A 23,686-nucleotide genomic window follows, 5' to 3' on the forward strand; every position below is an offset into this window, starting at 1 on the left:
GCGAGCACCGGCAGCAGATATGGGTTCGGCACAGACCATCTGCAGCCGGGCTCGAATCCCACCGCGGCCGCATGCTAACCCATCCAGCTATGCAATACTCGCTCTTTTTGGTAGCCAAAAACAAAGACCAACAACCCTTTTCCCCAGCATGATCTGGAAACTTTCACAGCAAAAGGGGGGTGGGGGGGAAGACAAAAAAAAAAAAAAGAGACAAGGTTACAGAGGAGGAAACAGGAGGTTAAGATACATTCAATGCCTGTCGGTGAAAAGGTAGTTGATCAAAAACTTACTGACTCTGAACAGTCACTGGCAGCCGGCACAGACCGATGTGCGCAGCAGACAGGCCTCCTGCAAGTGCAGCCCATGCAGTCACCTTGGATCATCCACACGCACCCTCCCCACGATGCCTGGAAATTAATTTCTCACAGCAGGATGTAAAAAGTTTCAATGAGAAGTCACCGTTTCAACTGAGCTTATTTTCTTGTTACGCTCTAAGTGGGGTTTTTTCCCCACATACTCATTGATCACAAAGCCAGAAGTGAGATGTCCTGGAAAAAGGCATTACAATTTACATATATATGTGTATCTGTGCACTACGGTGTGCATGCGTATTCATGTGTGCATGTGTATAAATGTGCATAGACACGCACAGACAGAGAAGTTCATGACCTTATCGCATAGATATTTAGAAAGATAAACTTTAGAAAGCCAAAGTAAGAACTAGATTTTATTTTTTTTAAGACTAAATTAAAGCAACAGCAGTAGGACAAGAACACTGGTTATTCTGCAGGTTGGGGGGGAAAAAAAAAATCATCCCACACCTGAATTCAACTGGGCAACCAAAAATCCATCCTTTCCCTGATGAAGGCAACAAAAAGCGTGAGAGCAGCCAGAGGTGGGTTGATCATTTTGCTGTCTCAGCCATTATTTCCATACCATGAGACCTAAAAAGAAGAAGAACTGCAAGTGCTGAAGCCCCCCTTCAGCAGAGGGGACAAGAGGAGGGTCCCTGCTCTGCAGCCCACTCGCAGCTCCCAGCAGGGAGAGGCTCCCAGCCCCTGGCTGGCTGAGCACTGCAGCCCACCAAGGGTTAAGCCCTGCCATTTTGGTGCCATTCACTGATATGTCCATTAAGGGTGTTACATAACAAAATGGCAGCCCTTAACCCTTCCCTCGCCGGGCTCCCACGCTGCTCAGCTGCATGTGCTCACGCCAGCCGGCCACCGCAGCACCTCCCGGCTGCGCAGTCCTGCCCCCCTTTTTTACTACTATTATTATTTCCCCCTTCTTTAAGCATTCAGGGAAAAATAAATGAGCTTGCTTAGGACTGTTAAGTACTTGCAATTAAAAGGAGACGAAGCCCACAGAAGTTTCCTCTGTGCCACGGGTGTCGGGCATCTGGAGGCAGCAGAGGAAAGTTCTCCACTGGCCAGGGGACAGCAGCAGAGCGGTCTACCAGCAGGAAAGCATCATTTCAGGGATACCAGCCCAATGGATCGCTGAAGGAAAACAGCCCAAATGTGGGGTACCAGAATCCTACGCTGTCCTGAAAACAGCCACAACCTCCCCACGGCTGCTCCCGGTGCCCGGCTTCAGAGGAGAGCACCTGCGGCAGCTCCTTCCGCACCTCGAGCCTCACAGAAGCTGCTTTTATTTCCATCCGAGTGACCAGGCACTAAGACACACGCCGTGCCCACGTTGCAACTGCTCGCAGTCATTATAGTGCAGTAGGAAGCAATTCAGCCTGGGTTTGACTAAATATTTACTAAAATGAACAGATAAACATTTGTAGAAAGGCGCTGAAGAGCACCACAAACATGAGGTTCTGTATTTGGCCAGAAACAGGACTTTGGTAGCTGAAGTCCCACTGCAGTAGGAGTCACCCTTCTGCTTTCCATGCTATTTGTGTCAACTCACCTTTAAAAAAAAAAAAAAGTCACTATGATGGCTGAGTTTGGCTCCATTTATTAAAGAAGTCTGGAGTCTAACCACTATCTAAGTGCTCTGTATAACAAAGAGAGAAGCATTCATGATTCTCCACAGAACGCTCAATGTGCCACAGATTATATTAAACATGTAGCTGTGTAAAGGGAAAATAGCTGTTGCCTGTAGAAATCAACCTAGTAATCTGCTAAAATTTTGTAAGAACTTCAGAGAAGTGTTCACTATCAAGGTGATCTTAGAAAAAATAATTGTAAGAAAGCAATTAAAAAAAAAAAAGCATAAAACCAGCAGGTTTTTCTCCTAAATACTTTTTACTAGCGTTGCTGTTCTTTACTCGGAGTATTCAGCCTAAAAAAAAAAACAACCCTCGCTTCTCAGTCCTGCCACAATGACACAGATTCCCTGGTTTGCTCTGCAAAGCGGTACCAGTTTTTCGCATGCTCTGTGATCATGATTCATAGCTGTAGTTTTCAGGAATGAACTGCACGGTTCAGTATGGAGTTGGTTCATTGTCACCCCTGAGTTTGCCGGGGGAATTCAACCACCCTCACCCGAGGCAGCCAAAGAAGAAGAATGAAATCAAAGTCATTTTGTTGAAAGACACCAGCTATTACCAAAGGCACACGGTCTGACTCCACCTCGGCGAGAAAGACTCTGCCTTTCTTCAAGGTATGGATTCTCTAGGCACATCGATCCTCACAGATATTAACTAATCATTAAAAACTGTTTATCCAGTGTTTATTTTGACTCAAAAATAAAACCTTCCACTTAAAAGACTACAACTTGATTTAAACTTTTATTTGATGGGAACAGATTTAAATATTAAGTAATGGCACCGTAGATTGCAATCAGATCCTCTCCTCTTCTTCCACCCCCCTCCCCATTTAATGTATGCTTTTATTAGAGGAGGGATCGAGGTTGGTTCATTTATTTTAATGCAAGAGCAGCAAAATTAGCATCTCTAAATACTCAGTCACAACAATCAGCTTTTCCAGCACCACATGCTGTGCATATTATAATACAGGCAATTTCTTGGTTTTTCTGCATTTTAAAAACTTAAGAGAAGGGAGGCTTTCTGTGCACACAGACCATCCAAACTGCCTTCAGCATCACTCCTCTTCAAGAAGTGCCACACTGTGGACTCCCATTCAACCCAATATAAATTATTTAATACAGCCTCAGTACGATCATAGAGGGAATTGGTGTAAGTGGATACAAAGGACAAGACACCAGAAGAAAGATCTAAACAACTAAGGAATTTTGTTATTTACCAATCAATATTCTCATTCTTCTAAAGAGAACTTTAAAATTATATTAATTCTAAGGTCCACTGCTTTGGGTTTAAAGAGGTGTTTTTAGAGGGTACTACTTACAGCCACTACACGAAGGATTTGTTTGACCTGAATTCTCCCCCAAGTTTTATGGATCTATTTTTGTCTAGAAACTACTGGGCAGGAAGTCTGCTAATGACTATGTCTGGGCTTTGTATTACCAAAAAAATCACGGAGGTTCCTCAGTGCAGGATAGCCGTTAAATACCAGTTTTGATTATGGTTCAAAATGCAGTATTTGGATAACAAGTTGAATTGGCAAAATAAGATAGTATTTACGCACACTGCTCTACAACAGCACAGAACTATGTTTTTCAGGTGTTTTATGGTGATAACTCACTAAACTAGAGAGCAGATGAAGAAACTTCCATTACTATGGTCAAGACCTCTAAGTGTGATACTCTCTGCTACTCTCACTGTTACTCCTACTCCTTCACCTCTGACTGATATCATTAAGAAAGGTGTTTTTATGATTTCATTTACCCTTTTGGTCTCATGAAAGATGGCACTACTCTGCAAGATTTGGGAACTTATGTAATAAATAGCAAAAAAAAAAAAAAATCAGTGGTGCTTATGGCTGGCACAATGTTAGTTCTGAAGCTGACGCTGGTAAAAACATAGTACCTCAAATGAGTAAATCTACGAGCAGAGACATCAACACCTACACCAGGAAAATTGAGATTGGAAGAAAAGCGAAGACCAGAAATGCTTAACATTGATCACCGGAGCAACACATGTTTTGGAGGAAAAAAAAAAAAACCACATTGGAGAAATCCTTAAATTGCTATTTATAAAATGCTTCATTTGACAATGGGACAGTGGGACAGATGAGCACCATCACACACAGGACAGTTGATCAAGAGAGCTTTACTTTAGCTACACCAATGAGCATTGCCAGAGCTGCAGGATATCTGCAGAAATTTCATTTCCATTCACAATTTTTCTACTGGGGGTTGCACAAATGATGAAAATATACAGAAAGTCTCAAGGGAGGAATTTCTGTGTGCTTGCTTTTGCTTCTCATCTCGTTCAAGACCAACAATATTGTGCAGCTGTTGTGAATGCCCAGTTAAAAGGAAGTGAAACTTCTTTGTCCCTTGGTAAACTAGGGAGATTTACCTACTTTGGAGCATGGATTAAGCGCTAAGTGAAAGGTCACTTTTGGTTAAGGCACAGGAACCAAATTCTGATCCGAGTTTAATCTCGGAGCTCCTCTACAGCTCTTCCTTGTCCTCCTGGACAAGGCAGGAGCTGAGGTGCAAAAGACCAGCAGACAATTCCACCCTCCCAGCCTACCTCCCCATTATCAGTACTGAACGGGGGCAGAGGGAGGTGTCTGTGCAATATTAGAGACTCATCCTCCATCTTATTCACAACTCCTACCTGTCAGTGAAGTTCATGGGTTCCAGGTGGGATCCTGACCGGGCCGAGTGGCTGAAAGTGACTGCAGCGAGGATCCTGAGGGAAGAGACAAGCCGGTTAGTATACCCGGTGACATGCCCGCCGCCTTCACCCAAAACACGCTCGCTGATGAGACAGTCACCCTTAAACATTGGTACCCGTGTGAAAGATGGGAAGACTGCATCCTATTATTTTAAGGAAAGGAACTGCAAGTTAGGCTTGTGTTCGAATGCTTTCGGATTAAAAACAAAAGCACACACAAAAGTATTTTAAAGTTACTGCTTTTCTTACACCGTATTTCTCTAGTCTTTGCTTCTTACGTTAACACTCTAGGAGGAAACCAACCACTTCTTGATATCTCTGCTTTGACCCAAACACCTGCTGGAACCAGCATTCCCATTCCTAACTGAGTTCCCTCGAGGAGGAAGAGACCTACAAGACCTGCATTTGTCCTAACGGCCGGTACCATAGGAACTTGCTCCGGGCAAGCCTTGAAACAGTCGCTGTGCCACCTCTGCATTTTACTTCTTGGACAAAAGCAGTACAGGACCATGTGTGCATGCAGAAGACCACCACTTGAAGACGCATCTTCAAAAAGAAACTCGTTACTTTTCATTTGTCCAACAAGCCAGCAGGCCCCTGGATGAGCATTTTAATAGCTAGCAAGATGCTGCCAACAAGGCAATATCTGTCCAATGTTACCTACATGAAGGTAATATTACTTAAGTAACAGGAACATTGAGAGACGCAAACGAAGAGAGTCGGCTTTGGACATGACACCATGGTCACACACATGCTCATGCATGGGCTCAGTTGAGCAATTTAGTGACAATTTGGTATTTTTACTTAAAGGACATCAGAGGAAGTTTTAATGCCAAGCTGGATGCACTGGCTAAATACAGTCGGAGGTTTTGGGGGGTACCACCACCACCCACACCTCGTAACACAGATGAAGTCAGTTGTCCCTCTGTTCCTGGTCATACTTGGGACCACATTACCACTCCCTGCAAAAGCTTCCATGAACTCGCATGTAAAGCAGAGAAAGGAGGGGGAAAAGACGACTTAGAGAATTTTTTGTTCTGTAGGACAGCATATAAAAATAATTCTAAAAGAACATGCTCATGTGTTTATCTGCTTCTTACTCCAGAAAAAGTTCTGCTGGCCCACGCTCGCTTATGCTTTACAAAAATCCTTTTATGAGCCTGTACATACAGATACCCAAACCTTCCCTCTCTATGAAAACACTGAGGGAAGAAACCCACAGCCAGTGTACACTGGTCAGTCAGAAAAATCAACCAGTTTTGCCATATTACTGCATCGGCAACTACCTGCGCCAGCAGCACAAGCCGAGTCAAACGCCCCTTACCACAGCCTGCTCTTACCCAGCACAAAGCGAATAATCAGTTGACAGCCACAATTTTAGCAGTGGGTCTTGCACCGCGCCGGTGCCGGCTCTCGGGGCAGACGGCAGCAGCGCTGGGCTGTAGGTGGAGCACAGTAATTGATGCACGCTGGCTGCCAAGACGACTCCTTGGAAGCTCGGCCTCTTATTTCTGCTAAGCCACCAAGAACTGAGTCATTTCCCTCCTCAAAAAGTTGCAGAGCTATTTTCTTTTGTCCAGAAGGCAGGACAACAGCTCACTGACTTCTAGTCCTCCTCTCTGGATAGGGCAAAAGGGCTGTGAGGGGTCACCCCCCGACACCCATCCAAGGATCAAACTGTCCCCCCTTGACCAAACTCCAGTAAGCTCAGAGGTCATCTTGTCCCAAAAGCTGGGGGATTGTGCCCAGTACATATTCTCTGGTTTACTATTTTAAGCACTCCAAAAGGTTCCAAGAAGTTAAACAAATTGCTACAAAAGTGCAGATATAGAAACTTAATGAATGGATATGCAACTGTATTCTGGTCCCTGATTAGCTATCTAGAGGGCAGGTCTTGCTAATTATAGCTCATCCTATTAGTCCAATGCTTTTCTAATTAGAAGCCCATTGAAAACCATTGCAAGAGCTACTTCAGGGCCTTCAACGGTGCTACAAAACCCGACAGATACGGCAGTACTTCCATGCTACTCCTCGTGCATCTGGCCCAGACACGAACAAACACTTCTTCATCGCCGAAGACGACAAAAAGCAATACAGACAACACACACCGCGTACCGGGTCGTGACAAGCGCTACGGCACAGCCGCGGTAATTGGTAGTTACGACACTATTGCAGCAAGCAGGAAGCTACAAGTTGTAACACTGCTGGGGGAAAAAAAATTAAAAAGTAAAAATTAAAAAAAGGAATTATTCTTCCTGGTAGAGATAATTGCTGAACTGGACTGGTAAAGGTCACAGTCGGAGGGGAGGATCCTCCAGGCATCGGCTCCGTCCGAAGCTGGCTCAGCTCTGCCGGGAGGACGGCACACAAGGCACCTCCAGCACAGAGGGAGCCTGCGTTTTGCAAAAAGTTTTCCCTGACAAAGAGGAATACGGTTACGCGAACGACCTCGGCAGCAACCTTGCGTCAGAGTGCTCCCCGTGTTTTGGAGTTGTTCAGCAGAGATCGTTCCTTCCGACGTGCTCTGGACGTGGGAAGCCCAAGCTACCGAATCGTATTTCTGAGGCTCTGGCCAGCCTCCATTTTTAATGAACTGTAGCATTAAACTCCCATAGTGCTCGTGTCATGGGACTAAAATAGTTTTCATCTTGCGAGGACACCAGAAGAGCAGTTTAACCGCTTCAGTGCCGCGGGATGCTGGCGGCGCGGGACCAGGGCCACCTCTCGCGCTGACCCACATTCAGCGCGTGGAAGTTTCCACTGAAACCCCGCAGACCGCTGGCAACGAGCTGCCCGGGGAGGCAGCAGCGCCACGGCCCCAATCCCGCTCTGCCTCCCACGCTCCATCCCTCCACGGCCGGCTCCATCCGTGGCTTAGCCTTCTCCTGCATCCCCAGGATGGGAAGTTTGCTTTCACAGTGCACGCCGCTAAGCAAAAAAGGTTAACATGCTTATAAAAACGTTTTGAAGGATTCACTTTTAAAGCACCTGTTCAGGGAACCTTGTAGGAAGCAGGCAATTAAACAGTTAACACTCGGAAGAGAACCTCTCCAAGCAGCAGCTCTAAGTTTTGACAGCACTTCCATCAGAAAAAGTCACTGCAGAAGAGGCGGCGTGCACGGCTGGACACCCGAGCCGCAGGTACGGCGTGTGTTGGTGCAACGCTGCTGTCGTCCAAGGGCACCCGGGGACACCACACACTACCTGTCTTGTGGGTCCTGCATCGGCTCCTTCACCGTTCAAGAAAACTAAGTCTTTAGTATCCTATCACTCTGCATTTCTTTCAAAGGTTTGGTGTTTCATTTAAAAAGAATTGTGGCTCTCATTCCAATATAGCAACTCTTTAAAACCGTAGTAAGTGAAAAGTTCAAGAAATTAAACAGGCACTGGACTGAACAGTATCTCTTGCTAACTCGCCAGAACAGAAATCAGATCTATTTGCTTAGAGCCTACTTTGTCACTCATGAAGTTTTTTTCCCTCTATGAAATGATGATGAAAGTTGTAGAGCAGAATGCTAGGGACTGCATTTTTAGCAACATTACTGTATCCCATCAACACTATCTAGAAAAACCTCCAGTAAAATTCAGGAGAGATTTAGCCCGCAAAACAGGGTTTTAAAAACATTACATTTTCAGGCTAAGACAGGCTACGGATTCTCTAAGAAGATTAAGGCATGGAAACTATGACACAGGTACCACAGTTTAGCATCACTGCTGTACGTACCTCCTCAAACAACTGAGATAAGAAAACTTCTGTACTTTTTGGAAGGCTGAGTGAACTGGTCAGCAGAAAAAAGGAGTCACATTTCAATTTAAATATTGACAGACAAGGGGCTAGCTTCTGTCCCAAGTCTTCAGGCTTTACTTCCATAAACAGTTTTGAATACAAGAGTAAAGTCTTCAAAGACTTTATTGGTCTAGAAGGAGAACTCAGTATCAAATTGGGTTTTTTAAGCACCGAAATATCAGTTGAAAGCATTTTTGTACGCTCCAAAACCACAGATTCCTCCCTGCACACATCTCAACAGAATCCTAGGAAGAGCCATTGGACAGAAATAATAGCCATGGTGCACATTTCAATACAGTGTAAGCAACCGTCATGGAGTGGAAAAGCACTTCTCTGGCTTTTTATGAATGTGCCGATCCATTCTGTACCTGGCATACCTTGGTATTTCTCCAAATAGTCAAGCATTGCTTTTTAACTTCTGTGTGCCTAAAGAGTCAGTGAAAGCTCCTAAACACCCTGCATACCCACCCTTCAGTTTTAGCCTCTCTACAGTGAAGTGCCACCTTGTAGGAAGGAAGAAAGCTCCTTTCAGATGCTCATTAATACCACCGCTACCCGTTCATTGTGTACAAGTCAGATTGCAAATAAAACCTGTTACAAATTAAGAGTCTCTCCCACTCACTCCTGAATTCCTGCGCCAGAGATAAAACACACGACTCCCCTCCCGGGCCATCAATAGCATTTATAATTACACCCTTCAGATCAATGCCTGCGTTCGCAGGGCAGGGAAACCAGGGGCTGCAGGAACCCTTTAGTTAAGCCGGTCCGTAGACCGGGATCCCACGCTGCGCCAGCCGGCGAGGGCATCGTTTGAGACAGCAGATAGAGAAAAACTACTTACTGGAACAGCTGTTCTTTAAGCATGTCACCCCAGCACATCCTTCTTTTGGAGAATTCTTATTTTCCAGCGTTTATGCTCAACTCGATACCAAGTGGATACCAAATCATATGGAAGCGCACGCAGGCCTTCAAGGAGAAACCCTGCCTTTACCTCTGGATCTGGGAGAGCATGATCTACTAATTACGCTAGCTGCACCACACTCCATACAGATCTTGTCGCCAATTTAGCGGAAGTAAAGGAGTTTAGCAGAGTAACGACTTCATCTTTACTCTGTCCTCTCAAATCCTGCCACTCACGTACACCAACGTGCAGGAAAACAGGGAATCCTGGAGTAAGTTTTCTCCAGAAAATCCAGGCTGAACCTTTTGAAAAACACCGGTATAATCTAATCTCTTGCAATCAAAACGTACTGTGTTTTGAGACCAAAGTGCAAGCGCATTTGACTTCTCTTGTTCTTTAGTCTGGAATATCTCAGTGGTAATTACATCACCAAGATCCTTCCTCCCTCCCCAAACAAGCCCCACGATCTACCCATGCTTTTACTGAGATTAGCCAGAATTCAGTCAAGTGTGGATACCTGGAAGATGCAAAGATAAAGAGGTTCCAATAATGCAGTTCAGAAAGAAAAATCAACACTAACTGCAATTTTTTTTTTCTTCCAGGAAGCTTGCTATTCAAGACCTTGCAAATCCGGCTTTCTGTAACCAGAGCCTGGAATACCCAGTTACTGCTGTCCTGGTCAGCAGTTCACAACGCTGAAGCACCCACAGCAAATGCACAGAGTTTACAGATGCTACGTGGAAAACGCAACAGTGGCTAAGCCCTGCACGGAGTCCCAAGTCAGCACAAAATGGAGTGCGTTTCTCTGCAGGTTGATTCAGAAGATCAGGCAGGCTCAAAATACCCAGATCACGATTTGGTTGGCTACTCATGAATAGAAAGACCCATGATTGTCTAGGGTTGCACCACTACGGGCTCCAGCAGACACAAGCATGCAGCTTGCTTTTCACTCATAATACAATTTATGTTTTCAAATGGGGGCGGGGGGGGTAGGTTCCCCAGCAAATCTCTGGAAAACCAGTTATTCCTCAAAAAGTCCACAGGAAACCGCTCCAAGACACTTCAGTTTCATAAAAGTAAGAGCAATATGTTATAAAATGACCTACAAAAGCTGATTATTTCTAGATAAAGTTAACCTTAGAGCAACCTTTTGGGTAGACCAGTTTTGTTTTGCTTTGGTTTTGGGAGCTGTATTCCTTGTACAGAAGCATCTAAGCAATGTCATGTTCCCACTCAAAGGAACAAAGAGGCATGATAAGGAATTAGGAAAGTCCATGAGTGAAATAGAGAGAAAACATTATTTTTGTCATTAATTTTACAATTTGTGAAACGGGAGTTAAGTCAGAGAAAGGATGAATCCACTGATTAAGAGGTTGCATTGGAGCCAGGTCCAAACAGTTTTATATATCTGTTTCACATCTATCCAAGTTAATCTTTGTAATTACTATATGGGTAGACCTGACTCATTAAATCAAAATCTTTGCAAGAGGCTGACTTGCAGGAACAACAAAAAACACCCTGCATGTCAGAGACAGCAGCCAAGCAGCAGACATGAACAAAGCAGTACCCGTTTCAAGAAGAGGAACTATTGTATCTACTGTTAAGCTAAAGGAGAGAACACCAAGAGCAGCTAAAAATAGATTCAAGGGTTTTGGTTTGGGGGTTCTTTGTTTTACACATAGCACAGTTTGAACTATTTTTCAGTTACTCTGTATTTATGGCCAATTACGTTGATCCTCACCCAAGGCCAAGATCTACTGGATTCACGGGGTGAGCACGAAGGGCTCCTATCACTGAAATATTCATCATCCAGATCAACAACGCTGGCTCTGCGACTGACACTGCAGGACAGACACACTCCACGTTTCCTTCAAGATGACTGAGCCTGTCCAGCAATCCTCCATCCACACCAAGTAGCTGCAATGAACTGGTTTTAATCAAAGTGCAATCTAATCACCTAATGGTGCCGGCCTCTGTGGATTGTTGTATAAACATGTTTTTCAAGAACTGGAATTACTATCTTCTGTTTTCAGATGTAAAATATATTTTTGACAGAGGAAGGGGGTGTCTCTTTTCTATGCAAAGAGGCAGCATTATGACATGCATTTGCAGAACTGTTTGGCTGAATATTAAACAGGGGAAGAGGGATGTGTGCATGAATTTATCACCTCTTTCACCGAATGCCCAACAACCTCAAGGAAGACGACTGGAAAGCTCTGGATCTCCTCTTAGGAGAGACAGAGACTAAAATGATTGGCAATGTTCAATTTTAAAAAGAAAAAAAAAAAAAAGCAGGTGGCAAATTGTTATTTCTAGCTCTGGTGGAAAAATCTGTTCTACTTTCATCATCGAGTAAGATGTGTTTTTTGTATGCATCATGTTTGCTCTGGAATGCCATACTTGGGGGCTTGCTTTCATCTGCTTCGCCGACGCTCACTGCTGCAATGAGGCTTTGCTGTGCTCCGCGGGCAGTTTGTGCTCACCAAGTGCCAGTGACTTTAATTGGGCAACCTGGCATCAACTAAAATATAACTTGATTCCTCCTGAATAATTTGGTTTGTGCCTACCTGGCTTCAGCATCAGCTACTGGAAACACAGCAGTAACCTTTTTTTTTCACATTTTTTTTTTTGGGAGCTTAAGATACCATCCTCCACTAATGACACGTTCTTAATCTCAGTAGTAGGAGTACATTAATAACCCATAAGCTAATAATTTTGTAGCAGCAATTTTAGTTTCCCCAACTATATTATTTAAAAACCTAACCGAGGGTGTGTGTAGAGAATGACACCGTTCAGAAATCCAAATAAGGGAATGAAATGGCAGCTTGGCAGGGACCCAGCAGCCACACCTATTTACAGGGGAAGCCGAGCACAGCCACCATCATTAATTAATTCAGAAGCCTCGGCACACAAAACTTGATCTGGATGCAGCCCCCACCTGAGATCAAGAGGGAGCACTGCACGCCGAACATCAGAAGCCACGCTTGCACGCAGCCATGTCTGTATTAAAAACAAGGAAGGCTGTGGGGCTGATGTTTAGCCTGCAGTTGGAAAAGGAAACAAAAGTTGTCATTATCACCCATGGGATCGAGGGGGTTTTTCAGTCTTGAGCAAGCCTAACCGATGGTAACAAACCTGTAAGGATCCCTCGACCCAGAACGAGCAGAAAGCAAACAGATACTGAAGATGAGCAAGACGAAATTTAGACTCTCGGATATTTCAGTGGCTTTATGTAAAACAACATCTAACTTCCACAAAAACATGAGGGCATTTTGGGTAGAGAACAACCAGAGGTGTCACAATTACACCGGGCAACATTTTGCAAAGATCTTCTTATCAAGTTTGCGTATCTAAGTGTCCTAAGGGATCAATAACATGTCCAATATTAAAATGAGTCTTATTTAATTACTTCTATAGTCTTCATCATCATAATTCTCAGGCACCTCATAGAAATAAGTTACTCATCAGGTCTTAATCGAGAGATTCACCTGCTGTTGTTCCCCAAGCCATTTCTACCACTTAAAAGTCCTGGCTGCTTGTTAAACTATCATCTTCAGGTTTAAAAACAGGTTTTGGTCCAACAAAATGAATCAATACATCCCTCCCTGGATACTTTTGCTAAAGGAAGGAGAAAAAGCAAAAGCTTAAATACTTTCAACACAAACTAATGGAACAAAGATTGCAGGTAACAAGTCCGGAGGTGTACTCTGCCTCCCAGATCCCAGCTTTCCCGCAGTGAAGTGCGCGATCACAACCGCAAAGCTTGCAATATTTATTGAAAAATGTCAAGCAAAACGTTTACTTTCTTCAGAACTTAAAGAGAACTTTAGCGCTTTTCCAGCCACAGAATACCTTACATACATGCTACATACCAGACCACCCCCAAAGACACTATGCTTTCCGCCTCGTATTCTATGTTACTGATTAATATTGCTTCTTTCCTGACTGTTCATAAACTTTCCCACAAATGGTATTTGCAAAAAATATTAAGACCTACGGATGTAACAATCAAGAAGTTTCTCTTGGTGATCCTCCTGTTCGATCCTGCCATTGTAGCCCGTGGAGCAGCAACACTCCCTACATATTAGCAATCTTTCATGAATTGCAAGACATTAATTCAATGTTAGCCTTAACTGTAAGTGCTACCTACTATCTTGGAGCATAGCTTTAATGAAAATAAGAATTATTACGCATAGCCAACCCCGATTAGTCTCAAGCTGAGCTTCTGAAAGTTACACAAGGATTACTTTTCAAATTTTATAGAGAATGTCATCTCCTCATTGGGATCGTTCCTCTCAGAAAAAGCTACACCATGAGCCAGTCGTCTTGCAGTATCATCTGTTTTCAGGAATAGGTACAGAAAAGCTGTTAAAAATGTCATCTTCCTTTTCCCCCAACTACAAAAGTGAACTTGAATAAAAAAAGCTCAAGACATCAATTCCTGTCACATTTATAGAGTTAATCAAGGCATTAAAGGCATACTTCTCCCTAGTGCATGCATGGCCCAGAAAGGAAGGATACTGCCCACGGAGCACCCTCAGCTCTTCACGAGCACAACCCAAACACAGACGGAGCGAAGCTTCACCTGATACCCTCCGCAGATATCAAACAAAAGCAAGAAGCCTTACTATGAGGCAAAGGTTCTTCCACTACCAAAACAATTAGGCACTTGCTTTCAAAGACTGCATCTCATAAGCCTTAAAAACAAACAAGGAAGCCAGCAGAAAGCAAAATCCGCAGTCCATACTCAACAGCATCCTACAGAGCATAACACTAGCATTGTGCCTGCAATTGGCAGGTATGTAATTTCGCTATTTTACAATGAAAACCAGGAAATTTTAGATTTATATTGTGCATGAATCTCAATAGGTGGTTCAGTGTGTTTGTACGTACTGCAACACCAGGGACACGTGCACAACTGCAGTACCTAATTCTGTTGGAGACAGGATTTTCTAAGATCCTATTAAATATGAATGCCCTCAGTTTACTTCCTCTAATTCTTGCAAGCATTTCAAAGCTCGTGATCACACGGCTACTTCAGCAAATGAACATACTGGGCATAGCTAACAGGCTATGGCAAGAAAGTTGCTCCTACTTACACCAATAGGTAAATCAGCATTAGCATGAAATCTAATGATTCAATTTTCTGACTCATTTTAGTATCTGAAAAGTCTTTAGTATTTGTAGCATAAATCAGACCAAGAGAAAAGCCACTACTGACCATCTTCAGCAATACTTTCCCTACGAAACAGTCACAAAAGTGACTTTGCTGCTGCGATGAGGCCTGTCCCGTTTCAACAGCATCCCACACGGGTGCTGGGCTCCGTTTGGTCCAGCCACGCTCTGGGCATTTACAAATCTGTTTTAAGAAAACCTGCTGCTAACGACTGTCTCAGCCATGGGGTAATCGGTGGTGTGCAGGAGATGCAGTTTCAGCAGCCAGCATTGACAAGAGCCTCTCCATCTAGATTGAGTTAGGAAACAAGGAAGAAGTTAACCAGCATCACTCAATTGGAAGTGTTCTACTGAATTAAAAAAAAAAAAAAAAAAAAAAAGCAAAGCTTTCTTGAATGCCAACTCCTATAGTCTCATAGGTAGTAAAACAGGGCATTTGTACCCCAAAGTGAGTAAGACAAGTCATGTCAAAATCAATTTCAAGACTAACTGAAAACTTAATCAAGGCTTCATTTTTTTTTCAATTGAAAAGTTACAAAATAAGCCTTTATTCCTTCAGCTCCAGCAATGTGGCACTTTATTGCAAAGACCCCACCATAAACTCCTACTTATTTTGGATATTTAACAGAGAAGGGAAAAGAAAAATAGACTGCCTTGAGACCAGCTCACTCTTACTTACATACCTATCACCGAGCTCATCTGGTCTCCCACCAAATATGACTGAAAAAAAATAACCACCCTTTTGAGGTGCCATCTAACATTCTTAGAAGTTGTTGTTACCCACTTTTGTCAGAACTTTGAGTAACAACATTTACTATTAAAGAATTAGTAATTATGATAAAAAGAGTTAGCAGGTGAGGCAGAATATCTATTTCCATACTCTCTGCTGGAACTACTCACATTACTTACACAGTTAAACAGCGATGAGTTATTTTCACTTGATGGCATGCAAAAATAAGAAAATATCATACAGCCTCACTTGCTACTAGGTGTTTTAGAAACTTCTTCAGGTACCTGGCTTTTTAAATATCCATTTATATTCAACTGAAGATACTGGAAGTGGGGGGAGAGGAGGAGGAATGGTGTTTACTTCATGTCAGGGCTTATCTCCTGCCTTGTGGGAGTGCTCTTTTATAGGCTTCATTTTTTTTGTTCCCGTCCCTCCAGCTCCCATTCACACTGCTGGAGCGAGGGCAACAAAAAGCAGATACTGTTATGGATGACTGGAAGCGGACTGCCTCCCGACTCTCGATCCACACGGCTTGGGCTACCGGGTCCAGAGAGATTTGGGTATAACTTTTTAATTTAGTTTGATTCGTGTTTATACAGGAAAAAGCCCAAGTCAGAAGGTGACGCATAAGACACCAAAACCAGAAGACGAAGCGCTCACACACTGATCCCTTTCATGCCACAGCAGAGTTCACTACAGGGCACTGCAAATTAGCAGGGAAACTGCATTCAAGTTATTAGTCACCTCATAATTGTTAAAGGAATTGGAGACCAACTCTTCTTCCAAACATGGCAGGAGTAAAGCCTTTCCGACAGAACTTTAACTTAATGCCAGATCATCTGGAATACCAAACCTGCAAACACCTCCGAAGAGGCAAGCTGCGGCCAAACTGCCTCACCTGGAGGGTCACCCAAAAACAGTCATGAAAACTCCTTCACTTTTGCAAAATATTGATTGTTTTGGTTTGTGTTCTTTTGGGAGAGAAAAGGGGGGGAGGGAGGGGGAAGAGAAGGAAAGAAAACAAAGAAGTAGGAGAATGAAGAGAGGCTGAAATGCTTAACTCAGAGGAAAAAAAAAAGGTAAAAAACGGAATTTAATAGGAATGAATACAAACAGAACAGATTGAGATAAACTCAGAGATCTGCATGTTAAATAGCTCTTTGACATCTGAACACATCTGGAGTGCTTTAAGACTCCAATCATTTTCATGATACAGACCACTCGATATATTCTGCTTAATGCGAGCAGCACCTGATCGAGCCGCAGAAGACTTCTAAATGGGAAAGGACCCCCGTCAGGTCTGGGTCAGCGGAGCGGTTTGTTTTGTGCACAAACCAGAAGTCGGAGGGAGGACCCAAGGAGTCCAGTCAATGCCCGAGGGCTCTCCAGGAAGGACAACAGTGGGAGGAGAAATAGCCTCCCGAAATTGAGCCTTCTTAAGAATAAAAGACAAAATAAACATGACTGATCATAAGCTTCCGCACGTCTTAAAGGCGCACAGACTCGACCTGCCACCGGGACAGACCCGCCAGTTATAAGGGATGTACAGAAAGAAATTCTGCAGAGCTCAAACTCACCCGACTTGTGCACATCACTTACAAGACACGAAGTCCTGAATTAACGAACACGAGAGTCAGGGGCGAACTCCCTGCTTCCCCCAGTCTACGGTTTACCAAACTCACCGTTCAACACGTGACACTCCTTCCCCGTATTTGTCTGGCCTTCAGCATCTGTGGCTGGCTGTTAAATTTTACTCTCCTAGATCTTTCAAATGTTTGCATTTCCTAATACAACAAACCAGCATTACAGGTCGTGAGGTAAACCTGATGACTCTTTTTTCCCCTCTTCTCCTCTTAAGTCCTACTAGCAATTCTCATTTGAAAAATGAGATGACATGGGGTTAAATAATTTCAGGGATAAAAGCTAAAGAAGATGAAGATTAAAATAAAAGGAATTGTTTTATAAGCCACATTTTGCATGCTTCCTTTGTAACACACGCTTATACCCATTTTGCAGATGGGATAGCCAAAGCATGGAGAGGTTTAAGTGCCTCACCCAAGGCAATATAAAACTTCTCCTCTAGGGAGGACAGCGAAGCAAAGGTAGAGGCGAGAACAAGTTACCACAGCGCAGAGGACATCAGCTGGTCCTGAGCAGTGTGATTTTCAAGATGCAGTAACAGGGACAAACACCTGGCATCTGCCTACCGCACCGCTGAGCTGCACTGGATCCAACAGCTCTGGCAGACACCGACCCGCTGCCGACCAGCGCCGTCCTGCGCTCAAGCTGCAATGCTGAACTGTGTCAAACCCTACTGATAATAAAGACAGGGAGGAGAGAAAGGGGCATTGCTACAGCTGCACGTAGCGAAAGTTTTCCACTTTCTGCCTTATTTCAGTATGTTGAAACAGCAACACACTCAAGCATCTTTTCTTAAGAGTCAACACATCAAAAGTGGGCAAAACTTTCTTGCTAAACCTTGGTTTTGTCCCATACAGCCCAAATGGCCTAATCGGATTACTTTTTTCCTCCAAATGCCCTCTTCACTCAAAATGAGTGAGCTGTGCTCATGAAGCGAGAGTCACGACGCGGCCTTCCAGCCTCACTTGCACTAGAAAGAGAGGAGCATAGCGGGCAACAGGTTAAAAAGCCCCAGCACAATGAAGAGGCGCTCTGTAATTAAGAGGTAGGAAAGCCGTACAGGAGAATTCCTCCCTGTCCCGTGGTAGCCGCAGTCTCCCGAGGTGATGCCGAACAGGTCACACAGACACACACACACAAATGCTCGCAGGTAAACACCAGCTGTTTACTGGTGCCCAGCTGGAGAGTCCCGAGACCTGACACACCAAGAAGTCAAATACCAAAGAACGCAATTAAAGGTAATGAAAGCTAGGAACGCCGGTACCTTCAGCAGTCAGGGAAGGGGGAAGGAAGAGAAGTGCTGAACAGCAAAAAGCCAACATAGGAAACTGCGTATTAATAAACCTTAACCTTTGCTCTGTCCCTGTCCCACAAGGCTTGCTTCGGGCAATTCACTCTCCTTTTCCCCACCTGAAAATGGACACATGATTCACCTGACAATGAGGTTGACTGATGTACCGAGGGCATTCAGACTGAGCGGCGCTAAGCAGATAGAAAATATCACAAAGAAATTAATAACCTCAGAAATTCCAGGTGGTGCGTAAGAAATAAAGCAGGAACCACTAACTGAGTGAGGGTTAACACATTCAACAGATGTCGAGTTCCCCAGGTAAAGGGATGCCACAGAAATGCAGAGACAAGGGGAGGGGGAAGAAGGCTAGAAAAGCCTAAAGAAAAGGATCCCAAGCAATCCCAAGCAAGGATTACACCAATCAATCACAACATGAATGCATAAATAAGCAGAATGTCTACATATAAAAGTGCCAAACTCTAGCTTCTAAGTTTTAAGGACACAAATCTAAACCAAGCAGCATGGGTAGCACAGGGAGAGCAGGGACAGCCTGATGAAAAACTATCAAGAACAGACTTTCAAAGAAGAATACAACTGAAAGGCTGTCCTGGAGTTTTCTAGTCCATCAGTGGCATGTTCTTCTCTTAACATGTATTTTGTCTAATGCCAGGAGAAGAGGAAAGATTGCTCACGTACCATTTTTTCCCCCCAACCAACAAAATGTGCTAACTACATTGCACTTCACATGCTGGTCTACAGACCGTGTGCTGTGATACCTCAAACGTGAATAGCATTACACAAAAGCAAACCTTACTTCCCCAAGTCTAAAAATAAGTCTACCATATTTTCAGATACCACAGTCTCCAGGAACATTTGGAGGGGAAAAAAAAAAAAAAACAACAAACACCATACAGTTCTACGTTACTTAGATTATTATTGAAAAAGATATAAATTGGAAGTCGAGAAGTGCCTGGAACAGGGCTATAATGTTGGTCATTCTAACAAGAGAAATAAAAACCCCTCCACATCACAGTTCATTTTTCCTTCTATTTTCTGAAGAGAGCTCAGTATGTGTATTTTAATTCAAAAGGGAACACACACACTGCATGTTTTCTTTCCAACTTTTTAGTTGTGACCTATTTGAGCAGTACCTATACGCAGGATAAAAGCCTGTACCTGCACAGGTACGTATCACACACGTGAACTCTGTACAGAGCACACAACTTTCTACCTCACAAGACACATAAAAGGGAAACACAGTGCTTTGTGAATCACGAGCAAAATAAGCACACGACTACTCCCCTCAGAGTATGGCAGTAAGAAACCAAAGTATTAAAGCCTGGGGAGGAGCTCACAGTTCATATGTGCATAATAAGTATCAAGAAAATAATTTCTAGTGCCCAAAGATTTGAATTTTTAAATGCATAAGTATACTTAATACCTACTATCAGCGAGTAACATCTAGATATTGCATGTAGAAGTTTGTGGTTCAAAATATGCTCAATGAAAACATTCTAAATTTAGTCAGCAAAACAGCGTTTTCCACTCAGAAGTCACACACAGAGCGAGTGCTCCATCAAGGCAGAAAACCCGAGCTTTGCTGACCACTACGGCACCTTGTCAATTCTGCCCTTCCCAATTTCTTGTACCAGACACCACGACTTTCGGTTGGTTGGCAACTGTCCAGGGACTTTACAACATGGACACCATTTCATCAAGAGGTACCCCTGAAAACGTAAGATAATCTCAAATGTGGCCTCATCACATCTGAATGCATTTTAGACTTAATTTTTAAAATACTTCCAGTACTATCCAAAAGATGTCAGAAGTTGACTTCCTTTATCTCAAGCATCATTCGTTCTTCTCCCCCCTCTAAAGTAGCATAGCAGGAGTGATTCAGTAAGAAAGAAAGAATGCTTATAGCCCATACGGATGGGTAGGGCTAACGAAGAGCACACCCAGAAATAGAAGTGTAAGACCATAAGACAGTAAGCCCGCAGTTCCTTCCACAGTCATAGTTCCTTTGACAGCAAAGGGATAATTCCAGTTCAAACCTGAGGCCGTGCAGAGAGGTCCCTAAAAGGGCCAAACGTTGTACCTATGTACACGTGCTGCTGTCTGGCCAAAAGAGTGATCCAAATCCTTCATCTTGCCTTGCACAAGCTTCACAAACACCACACAATACACCAGCACTGTATGAATTTGAACCAATGATTTTAAACAGCTCTACATATGACTACCGGCCTGTAATTACTACAAAAAAGTCATAACGCAGCTATATTAAGTTACAGTATTAGCATACTGACACTGCATCATATGCCAACAGTGTTGCATCATCACCCATTGATGTAACCTCATGACTATGTAACGCTGTTAGGGATGGTATTAGCTACTCCTCTGCGCTTCCACCTCTGAGGAAAGAGAAATATATTCGGCTACCTCCATCCTGCTCCTCTCCCACTCTGTGACCACAGAGATACAACTCTCTCTTCCAGGGAAGCTCAGCAAGGTGGTTTTTACTTCAAGCACAGAACTGTGTCCTTTTCACGCACACAAAGTTAAACCAGAGCATGCTAACTGGTAATATATTCGCTCTTTTTCCAACTAAAAGCCAGAAGAACACCAGCCTGTCGCTTACCCACAGACAACGCGTAAAGGGGTGAGCTTTTACAGCCTCAACGTCACCTGCCAAGCTGCGCAGCCCTCACCATTTTCAAAACCAGATAGTTGGGGGGGGGGGGGGAACAAAACTAAACAGTTCCCAGCCCTGAAACCAGCGTATTTTGTGATCCTATCTGAGACACCTAACCGCAGAGCCTCGCTGCCTCCAGGATATCACACCCCTTTTTTTGTCCAGAGCTTGACAATCCAGACGCACTGAAGGCTACGCCAGCAGCGAGTAATGGAGCGTGATGTACAGGAATACGCCGTCCCGTACATGTCACAATCTCGGATGGCTGCGAGGTGGCACTCGGGGGTAATGTCCCTGGCGATGACCAGCTCTCCCCACCACATACAGTGTGGTCCCCGCGTACAGCGCTCGGGGGGCTACCAGCCTCCCCATGGCCCAAATGCCAGCAGGCATCAGTGCAGTATCACCGCCACATCCCAGCTGATGCCACGTCCCAAGATTTGGTGGCACCGACCGCCTGTCACCAGAGCCAGGCCTGCGGAGCGCACATGCACGGCAACACGACGCCCAAGGAGACCACCGCGCAGTTCACTTACAGAAAAAGCTTTCCACATGCTACACATCCCTTTATTTCCTACTTTCTTCTACCGCCTCCTGCCTCTGGTCCCCTACCACCTCATCCTCTCCGCTAACAGCACGCCTCTTACGCTCCTGCTTCTTCCTCCCCACGTCTCCTTCCACTTGAGACGCTGGTCAATAGTTTGTCTGGAAGAAGGCAGGGTTTCGTTCTCTTCTCCCGCTGATGTATGGCAGCTTCCAGCCTACTGGCATGTCTCTTATTCCCAAAGGCCCCTCTTCGTTTCACTTCCTGTGTAACTGTCTCTACAAGCAGCTCTGCTACCTCTGCTTCCAGCTGCAGTCGCAGGCGGGCAAGCAAGGGAGAAACATGAAAGTCAAACACCTGCAAAAGAAGGTGGAAACGCTTGCAATGCCTGCAAATTAGCGTTCCGTGACAGTCACTGCTGTGTCCATCAGCTTAGGAACCTCTGTCTTGGGAAAGGGGTTCGCTTGGGGGAAGGGGCTTACTGCACAAAGTACAAAAATGGAAGAGCTTTGGGCAGCCAGAAAATAGACAAGTGAAAGTAAAATCTAAGACATATAGTGTAAAATAAAAAAAAAAGCAAGCAGATGCTCTAGAGAAGTAAGTACATGCATCCTGACTTACGGGCTTCCCCAGCTTTGTCGTTCAAAAGCAGTAAGCGATGCCAGACAGTTCTCAGCCAGCGAGCCCCTGCTTCTCCACAAACGAGAGCAGCAATTCCGGGACACTCGGGAGCTCCGAGCGTGCGTGCGCCTGGGCAGCACCACTTCCAGAGGACTATCCCGACCGGGGCCAAATTCTGCCCGGCCCCTCCCGCAGGCGCCGGGAACGTGCAGTAATGGAGAAGCCGGGGCACCGGGGCAGAGCGCCCAGCGAGACCTTCACCCGCAGCCCCGGCCGATAACCCCGTTACCGACACGACACCCGGGGAGGCGACGGCCGCGCACCCCCCCGCTGCGTGGCAGGGGGTCGTGGGGCGGGCGGGGGGCGCAGCCCGGTGCACCTTGAGCCGCGGGAAGGGCGGGCGAGCGGGCGGGGACTCTTATTGTGACACGGGCCGCAGCCTGGCCGCCAGCCGGGCCAGTGCCACGGCGGGGGCTGCCCGGGGCGGGGGCTGCCCGGGGCGGCCGCTTGCCCCCCGCCGCGGGCCCCGCGGGGCCGGTCCCGCCGCCTCCGCCGCCGTGCGCGGGGGGCAGCGGGGGCCGGGGCGCTCCCAGCCCCGCGCCCTCGCCCCGAGCCGGCCCGGGCGGCGACGGAGGAGGAGGAGGAGGAGGAGGAGGAGGAGGAAGAGGAAGCAGGCACGGCGGAAAGCCCGTAACAACTTTCCGAAACAAACGCCTCACAGGCTGCCGTCCCAGCACCGAACAAAAGCCGGCCGCGACCCGGAGTCGGCCCCGGGCTCAGGGGGTCGCACCGCGCCGCCAAACTTTTCGTTTACCGGCGAGCGTGCACCCCGGGAGCCCCGCTCGCCGCCGCCCCTCTCCTCCCCGCCGCAGGCTGGGGCACGAACTCCCTCCCTGGCAGGCATTAATCAATCGGTCCGCCCGACAGCTGGAGCCCGGCGGCCGGAGAGCAGGACTTTGCACTTTTCGCGGGTTAGCGAGGGCTGCCCGCGGTCCCCGCACGGCCGGGCTCCCCCGAACTTCCCCGGGAGCGCACACGCATCCCCAGCGGCTGCCTCTCACAAATAACTCTGCTGCCGCTGCCGCCACCGCCTCTCCCTCCCTCCCTCCCCCAAGACAATAAACCCAACGAGAACTTTTAATCTGGGAAACTCACACGCCGCGGCACCTCCCCGCCGGTCCCCGCGCATCCGGACGCCGCCGCTCCCGCTCCCCGGCTGCCGGTTCGCTTCCCCCGCGCCTCGCCGCCCCCTTTTCCGCGCCGCCAGGGATCCCCGGCTAATCCTCTCCGCCGCGGCTCCCCTTGCCAAATAATGCGCTTCTCACACATGGAGTCGCGGCGTCACTCGGCGGAGCATGCGCGCGGCGGCCCCTGAAACACAGGGCGGCCCGTCCTGCGCCGCAGCGGCGGCGGGGCTGGCGCGGGGACAGCAGCGGCGGCGGCAGCAGCAGCAGAAGCAGCAGCGGCCGCACCGCGCCGCGCGGGGGCCCGGCGCCGCTTCCGGGCAATGGTGGAGCAGGTCTGTGACCCGGGGCACCATTGGCCGGAGGGGTCGCGGCACATGGCAGGCGGGCGGGGATTGGCTGC

General features: G+C 46.1%; 1 protein-coding gene across 9 annotated transcripts in view; it reads right to left on the reverse strand.

The window, feature by feature from the left end:
- Nucleotides 1-23,686, reverse strand: part of GATAD2A (GATA zinc finger domain containing 2A) — a 67,209-nt gene that overhangs the window by 29,600 nt on the left and 13,923 nt on the right. For 2 of the 9 annotated variants that reach the window (XM_075175597.1, XM_075175598.1), the window contains exon 2: nt 4,658-4,732. In XM_075175597.1, coding sequence (XP_075031698.1) covers nt 4,658-4,674 — 17 coding nt within the window. In that variant the 5' untranslated portion in view covers nt 4,675-4,732. Of the gene's footprint in view, nt 1-821; nt 945-4,657; nt 4,733-21,581; nt 21,836-23,254; nt 23,447-23,686 lie in introns of those variants that run through there. The other 7 variants (XM_075175602.1, XM_075175594.1, XM_075175591.1 and 4 more) reach the window with 7 other exon arrangements.

The sequence above is a fragment of the Calonectris borealis genome, chromosome 28 (assembly GCF_964195595.1).
Source record: "Calonectris borealis chromosome 28, bCalBor7.hap1.2, whole genome shotgun sequence".
NCBI classification, from domain to species: domain Eukaryota; kingdom Metazoa; phylum Chordata; class Aves; order Procellariiformes; family Procellariidae; genus Calonectris; species Calonectris borealis.